General features: G+C 50.2%; 1 protein-coding gene across 6 annotated transcripts; it reads right to left on the bottom strand.

Annotated features, from left to right (window-relative positions):
• On the bottom strand, window positions 1,975-7,751 carry DKKL1 (dickkopf like acrosomal protein 1). Of its 6 annotated transcripts, none has more exons than XM_005692715.2 (5): window positions 7,700-7,751; window positions 5,892-6,066; window positions 5,348-5,488; window positions 5,123-5,215; window positions 1,975-2,364 (listed from the first exon to the last, which is right to left on the bottom strand). In XM_005692715.2, the coding sequence occupies exons 2-5, from the start codon at window positions 6,045-6,047 to the stop codon at window positions 2,053-2,055; spliced, it is 702 nt and encodes a 233-aa protein (XP_005692772.1). In that variant the 5' UTR covers window positions 6,048-6,066; window positions 7,700-7,751; the 3' UTR covers window positions 1,975-2,052. The 6 variants fall into 6 exon arrangements, with proteins under 6 accessions (XP_005692772.1, XP_005692770.1, XP_013826959.1 ...); XM_005692713.3 differs by lacking the exon at window positions 7,700-7,751 and adding an exon at window positions 6,340-6,516; XM_013971505.2 differs by lacking the exon at window positions 7,700-7,751 and adding an exon at window positions 6,340-6,516 and having other exon boundaries at window positions 5,174-5,215.

The following is a 7,777-nucleotide window of genomic DNA, read 5'->3' as shown; positions in this document are numbered from 1 at the left end:
AGCTGACTAATATACCAAAAATACACTTACTAAAAATACACGTTAAACACAAATAGTTGTCAATGGTGGGAAAGGGAATGGGACTGGGGGTAGGTTGGAGAGAGAAGGTATGGAAAGGCCATTCAGGTTTTGATATTCTTCATGAAGACATACTGATGCTTATTTGGGATAATTTAAAAAAAATCTATTTTTCCCCCCAAAAGAAAGTTCTCTTTTATTTACACACACACATGGCTAGTTTCCTGAATGTGCTGAGTCTCTGCGCAGGGTGATTCCAACTGGAACCTGGGCTTTGAGGGGGGAGGGAAACACACGTTGTGTCTGCCTCCCCTGCAGGACCCAGCACCTAAAGACCCAGATGTGCCTTCTCAATGGTGCGTCTGGAGGGAGGTGTTCTGGAGGGAATAGGAGTTGCTCTGAGGATTTGGAGGGAGTGGGCAAGGTGGACAGGGTGCCCAAGACAGGGACTGTGAGTTTCCAGGTGGCTGAGGCAGCAAGCCTAGCTCTCAAAGATGGAGTCTGAAGTGACAGGCATGGAGGGACAGACAGAGGGACGAAGGGAAAGAGAAACAAAGTGAGTCAAGATGGAGTCAGCATATGATTTTAGAAGGAAGGAGAAGATAAAAATGAGGAAGACATCTCTGGTGGTCTAGAGGTTAAGACTGTGCACTTCCAATGCAGGGCACATGGGTTTGATCTCTAGCCTGGGAACCAAGATCCAACACTGTGTGGCATGGCCAGGAAAAAAAAAGATGAGAGTGGAAACAAATGGTGTGGATGTGAGATGGAAGTGCACATGCATAGTTGGGGGCTGGAGGTGACAGTCTGGACGTGCAGTGGGCAGAATAATGGCTTTCCCCAAAGATGCCGTGCTGTGCTTAGTCGCTCAGTTGTGTCCAACCCTTTTCGACCCCATGGACTGTAGCCTGCCAGGCTCCTCTGTCCGTGGGGATTCTCCAGGCAAGAATACTGGAGTGGGTTGTCATGCCCTCCTCCAGGGGATCTTCCCACAACCCAGGGATTGAACCCAGGTCTCGCATATTGCAGGTGGATTCTTTACCGTTTGAGCCACCAGGGAAGCCCAAGAATACTAGAATGGTTAGCCTATCCCTTCTCCAAGGGCTCTTTCAGACCCAGGAATCGAACCAGGATCTCCTGCAGGCAGATTCTTTTACCAGCTGAGCTCTCAGGAAGCCCCCTTCCCCAAAGATGGCCCCCCTCTAATTCCTGGAACCTGTTTCATATGTTGTCCAGGCGGGCCCAATCCAGTCCTGTGAGTCCTTCAAGGCAAAAAACTCTCCTGCTAGAAGAGGAGGAGGAAGGCATAAGGGAGATGGGGCAGAAGGGAAATTCAGAGAAAATTTTTGTGTATTTTTGTGAGATTTGAGGTGTGGGATCCACATACAAGAACTGGAGAGAGACCTCCAGGAGCTAAGAGTGGGTGGCCCAGAAGACAGCCAAGGAAGTAGGGACCTCAGGTGAACCTTCAGGGGACTTGATTGTGCCAACAACCTGAATGATCTCAGAAACACAGGCATCTCGGGGCCTCAGGTAAGAATCCTGCTGGCTAATACCTTGATGTTGCCTTTGTGAGACCTGCACAGAGGACCAGCCCAGCCATCCTGGATTTCTGAACTATGGGTTAGTGAGAGGATACATTTGCACTGTTTTAAGTAGCTAGGTTTGTGTGGCAGTGATAGGAAGCTAATGGAGAGTGGACAGAAAGGACTGGAGTAAGAGTTGGGAGCCTGAGGGCAAGCAGAGCAGGCGGTAACAGAGATGGAAGCCGAGGGTACAGGTGGGACAAACGTGACAGAGGAGATGACAGAGTTGCTCAGTCAGAAGACAGATGGCGTCCGAATGAGGGAACAACCTGGGGACGCTGGCAAGAAGTTACAGCTCAGCCAAAGGCCATGCTCAAAGCTAGACTTGGTTGGCTGAGGCCTGGGGACAGATCCCAAAAGGAGACAGTGCTGCTGGAAAAAAGGTTTAATTTCCATATGGTGCTGGGGTCTGGTGGAGGGTACAAGCAGGCTTCCCCGGACCCCACCCCTACAGCTGCTGGGAAGGCCTGAGGATGTACAGGAAGTGGGTCTTCCGGGCGGGCAGCCTGGAGTGAGAGGAGCTCTGCACGCTCTCTTCCAGTCCGTCCTCGCGGGTCCCCTCTCGGAGCCCATCCCGGATGGCCTGCAGACGGTGTCGCTTCTCACTGAGCCAGTGGCCGCCCTCCTGGGTATCCTGGTGGGACCTCCGCCGCGGCAGCTTCATGATCCAGAAGGCCACTCGGGGATGGGGCTCCGGGTGGAAGCTGTCCACGGCCTTTGGGGCCGGCGCCAGGGCCTCCTTCTCCTCTATCTTAGGAACCTGGTGAAGGGGGGGACAAGGAGACCCTATCAAACTCCAAGGGTCAGCCTCAGGATGCGCCCCTGGCCTACTCAACCCACTCTGCCATCTAGGGAATACTTTGGGAATTACAGAGTTGACCAAAAAGTTTGTTTGGGTTGCTCTATAGACTTAGCAGCAGCATAGAAGTCTGTTAATCACTCAGTCGTGTCCTTACTCTTTGGGACTCCATGGACTGTAGCTCAGCAGGCTCTTCTGTCCATGGGATTTCCCAGGCAAGAATACTGGAGTGGGTTGTCAGTCCCTTCTCCGGGGGATCTCCCCCCCAACCCCCCCAAGGATCAAACCCAGGTCTCTGGCATTGCAGACAGATTCTTTATTGTCTGAGCAACCAGGAAAGCCCTTTTCATACAAGCTTATGGACAAACCCAAACTTTTGGGCCAGTCCAATAAAGCTCACTTTGCCTTATTTACAAAGGACTTGTGTTTTAGAATTAAAAATACTCTGATGTTTATAATATATTCTGGGTTTGAAAACACATTTTGGAGGTTCAAAACCACTTCCAGATGAAGCATCCCCCTGAGGTTTAGAAAGTAATCTGAAATGTACAAAGCTCTTTGGGATTAATGAATCATGACCATAGTTGCAACGGGTGATCCTGGATCAAAATTGATTGAATCCTGGATCAAAAATCATATGAGCTCTTGTGGACAGCTTTCAGTCCAGCAGAGACGTGTCAGTGTCTGTTTGGTCCTTGTGACTCAAAGTGAGGGCTGTGGACTCACAGCATCAGCATCACTTGGGAGCCTTTAGGTATGCAAACGAGCAGTCCTCCGCCAACCACCTACTGAATCAGAGTCTGTGTTTCAGTCCCATGCGGTTTAGGAAGCCTTATAGGAGATGGTTACACATTGAATTGTAATTCCCTGCTCTCCAATTCATGTGTTGAGGTCCATTAAGACCCTAGTACAGGGGTCCTTAACCTCTGACATCTCATGCTTGATGATCTGAGGTGGAACTGAAGTAATAATAGTAGAAATAAAATGTACAATAAATGTGCTTGACTCCTCTTCCAAACCACCCGCACCCTGGTCTCTGGAAAAACTGTCTTCCATGAAACTCGTCCGTGGTGCCAAAGAGTTTGCCCTAGTAGCTCAGAATGTGACCTCTTTGCATATAAGATCACTGTAGTTTTCATTAGGTAAGATGAGGTCATTAGAGTGGGCTTTAAATCTAACACGACCAGTTTCTTATGAAAAAGGGAAATATGGACCTAGAAATGCACAGAGAACCACATGCGAAGATAAAGACAGATGGGGTTGATGCATCTACACACCAACAACACTAAGTAACTGTCAGTAAACCACCAGAAGCTAGGGCAGAGGCAAAGAACAGGGTCTCCCTCACAGCCCTCAGTAGGAATCAACCTTGCTGACACCTTGATCTTGGACACCTAGCCTCCAGGACTATGAGAAATGCACGTCTGTTGTTGAAGCCACCCAATCTGGGAGACTGTTATGGCAGCCCTAGAAAACAAATACGGAGATAACTGACGTGTGTGTGTGTGTAAGTGCTGGGTTGATCACTCGTGTCCGACTCTTTGTGACCCCATTACTATAGTCTGCCAGGCTCCTCTGTCCATGGGATTTCCCAGGCAAGAATTTTGGAGTGGGTTTCCATTTCCTCCTCCAAGGGTTCTTCCTGAGCCAGGGATTGAACCAGAATCTCTTGCGTCTCCTGCACTGGCAGATGGATTCTTTACCACTGAGCCACCTGGGAAGCCTCGAGATAATGGATATCAATGTAACATTTCTTGGGTGTAAAAATGGAACTATGGTCATGGAGGTGAATGTGTCATTCTTAGGAGATATCTGCTGAAGGGTTTAGGGGTGAAGTGTGATGTCAATCATTTACTGTCATATGGTTCAAAAATAAAAAGGTAAGAGTCTGTCTGGTAAAATGTTATACAAGTAGTGAATCAGGTCAAGGAGATATTTTTGGTTGTCACAGCTGGAGGGGGTGTGGGCGCCTCTTCTGTCCAGCGGTAGAGGCAAGGATGCTGTTAAACATTGTATAGTGAACAGGACAGCCCCCACAACAAAAAAATTACATGGCCCCAAATACCAACAGTGACGCTGTTGAGAAACCCTGCTCTGTGGAAAAGGGATACAGGTTTATTGTACTTTTTTTTTTTAACTTTTCTGTAGATTTGAAATTTTTAAAATAAAAAACTGGGAGTGTGTGTGGGAGAACCATGTGGGTTTACTAAGCACTTGAGGGTTCTTAAACCTTTTTAGGTTCAAAAAAGAAGCACTTTGTGATCAGAATTGCTCTTAGAGGTTTACAAAAGTGAGATGAACAAAGGATTGAGGATTCATAAAGAACTGAGGAATTCTTTTTAAAAATCACATTCTGACGTTTACAAGGGAGAGATTTACCAAGCTCTTTGGGACAGCTTAAAAAATACTTGGAGGTTTGAGTACTTTGAGGTACTCAAAACACTCTTTGAGGTTTATGAGGGTGAATCTTATTTGGAGAAAAATGCACTTTGGTTTACAAAATCCTCTGGGGTTTAAAGTAAGAGAGGATGTATCTCTGAGGTCGTAAACCTCATTTCCGAAAGCTGGTTAGTCCCTTTTGACAGATGACAAAACTGAGGCCCAGAGAGAGGAAGTCCAGCACAGAGGGAGTGGGAGAGTTAAGTCATTAATCTGTCATTTCTTGCTAAACTACAGAAAATGTTTTGGCTTGGACACTTTGCCAGGGGTGTGTCCTAACCTTCCAGTCACCCTTCAAACTCCCCTCTCCTGGCTCAATGGATGCCACCACCTTTTCAGAGATCACCACCTCTCCTGTCTTGTTGTCGGTCACCTGTGAGGACAGGAGGAGAGAGTGAGAACACAACTGCCTTCCTCCTTTGCCTTCCTCACCCCCACCTCCGCCAGATACTGCAACATGAGGGATCCTGGGGATACTCCAGGAGGGACTTCCTGGCATAGGCACCTTGTCAATCTGGAGGTGGCTGGAGAGAGTGTTGTTTCCCAGCCTGCGCTCCTGGTTCTCTTCTTGGTGGTAGTTCCTAGGGAGGCCCCGGAAGTCCATAGGGGCAGAGAAGAAGCTGTCCATGCCCCGTAGCAGGTCATCCTGGGCCAGAGGAGGAATCAGTGAGCTGTGGAAACTCCAGACTCCCCAGGACACCTGGAGCCTTGTTAGGGTCCCCCTCCATCCTCTGACCCTCAGGGCCTAACTCAGTCACCTCCTGCCCCCATATGTCCCATCACCTTTCTATTCCTGCCCCTCATTTGTCTCTGTCTCTCTGTCCCTATTGCCCTCTCCTGTCTCCCTCCCTCTCTTCCTGTCTCTCGGTCTTTCCATCCATCTTTCTGCCCCTTGACTCTCTCTCTCCTTGTCTTATCTTTCTACCTGGCCAAAATCCCTCTCCCACTCTTTCTTCTCTGAACTCTTTCCACCTCTTAGTTACCATCTGTCACCCCTGTTCCTCTCTTCTCTGTACCTCTTCTTTCCCCCAGCCCAGGCCACCGCTTACTTTCAGGAAAAGCCGTGTGAAGCCTTGGAGTAGACTCTGAAGACCTAGAAAACCTGAGGAGCTCTCCTGGACGTCACCATCTCGGATCGGGGCTGCAGTGGAGGGGGGCACCGAGGCAGAGGAGAGCAGCAGCAACTGGAATATCTGGTGCCACATGGCGGGGCGGGCCGGGAGGCTGCGGCGAGGACAGGGGTCAGAGCTTCCCCTTCCCTCGACAAGGACACTTCCCGACTTCTGGTCCGGAAACTCCTCAGACTCCGGCCAATTGCCCCCCTCCCCTTACCTAGCAGTAGCAGCAGCAGCCTTACCTTCTACTCCAACCTCCCCAGTCCAGTCCGGTCTCTCCCCTCCCCCCAGACCCGGCTCTTCAGGGCTGGGTCTCACACAACGGATCTATCTCATTTCTTTCTTTCTCCCACATTCTTATCCAGATCTCATTCCTCCTCACCTTCTCCCACGCCCCGCCCCTTATTCTGGGCCCCGCCTTTATACTAGACCACAGCGCGGTCACCGGACTCAAGACTACCGCCGTCCACGGACTGTTAAATCCAAACAGTTCTGTTCTCGAGCCCAGGTCAGATACTGGAGCGTTGGAGGGGCTCCGCGAGCCCTGGACCCGCCCCTATTGTCTGACCACGCCCCATCTGCTTACCTCACCCCTGAGGCCGGCCCGCTATTGGGTAGTCTCACCCTTGAGGTAGGAGCCACGCCCCTTAAGCCAGAGCCGGGCATTGATTTCAAATTCACACCCCCACAGTCAGACCGCGTCCCTGTCGGCTGACCTCTGCTCTGCAGACTCAGTGTGGCCCGTATTCTCTGATCCTGGCCATCGTGCTGGAGTCTCGCTCCAGTCGAAGGTGGCCCCGCCCCTGACTTAGGGCCACGCCTCACACCTAGGCCACGCCTCTGTGCCCTGGATCTTGTCCCTAGAGCCCTCAGTTCCATTCCTAGGCTTCCTCTGCTCTTGAAATACAGGTATCCGAACAGTCTTTCTGATTCGCCCACTGCTTAGTTTTGTATCTATCTTTGAAAGCTTCTCCTTGTCCCTTCTCGTCTTCTTTAGATTTTGAAACGATTAATGCGCTCAACAGAGGGCAATGTAGGGATGCTGAACTCTACGGTTCCACCAAAAAATTCCTCCCTAGAAACCCTAAAAACAGCCTTATATCCCACCTTACAGGGAACCCGGAACCTGGGATCCCTTCTTCCTCAGGACATGAGATTCTTGATCCAGCCCCTCTAGTCTAGTCACTCATCTTTAAGGGATATAATTAAGGGACTCTCATCTCTCTCCTCCGGCAGCCAACGCTGTCTCCTGGTCCTGGGACAGCGGCCACCTCTAGTCCACTAGTGCATGTGGATGCGGGAGTCTGCATCTTCGTGAACTTCCAATAAACTCCCAGTCGTCTTGCCCAAGACCCTTAGCTCTGATGAGGTCACAAGGAGGCCAATCAATCAAGAGAAACCAATGGAAATCAATAAGAAACCCATCTCCATACTTCTAGCTTCAAAAATACACTTGAGGTTGAACAGGGAAGATTCTTTTGTGTTTCTATTAATATCAGTCACTTCCACATCTGCAACACACAAACTACACTGGAGGGTGGCTGGGAGGCCAGGGCCCCAGACCCTTCCTCCTCCAAATTTAGGAATCTTAGCCCCCAGTCTCCTCTTCCTTCAGTCCCAGGTTTCCGGGCCCCCATCAATTCTCCCTCAGACCCAGGTGTCCAGACCCTCTATTCCCCTCCTCTCTCATGGATCCAAGCATCAGAATCTCGGAATTCTCACAGGCCCCAGCTAGACTTCACCTCTCTTTGGCCAAAGCGAAAATCCTCCCCGAAACTGTCACCGTAGGATCCCCCTTCCCGCTGTCCGGCGCCGGGACC

This window comes from Capra hircus, chromosome 18 (genome assembly GCF_001704415.2).
Source record: "Capra hircus breed San Clemente chromosome 18, ASM170441v1, whole genome shotgun sequence".
NCBI lineage: Eukaryota > Metazoa > Chordata > Mammalia > Artiodactyla > Bovidae > Capra > Capra hircus.
The sequence above is the reverse complement of the archived record's forward strand: the minus strand, read 5'-3'. Positions and strand labels throughout refer to the sequence as shown.

Coding starts and splice junctions, on each gene's coding strand:
- DKKL1 (XM_005692715.2), bottom strand. CDS start 6,047: ATGTGGCACCAGATATTCCAGTTGCTGCTGCTCTCCTCTGCCTCGGTG. Junction 5,216..5,347: donor GCCACCTCCAGATTGACAAG/GTGCCTATGCCA, acceptor CTGTCCTCACAG/GTGACCGACAACAAGACAGG. Junction 2,365..5,122: donor GTTTGAAGGGTGACTGGAAG/GTTAGGACACAC, acceptor CCCCTTCACCAG/GTTCCTAAGATAGAGGAGAA.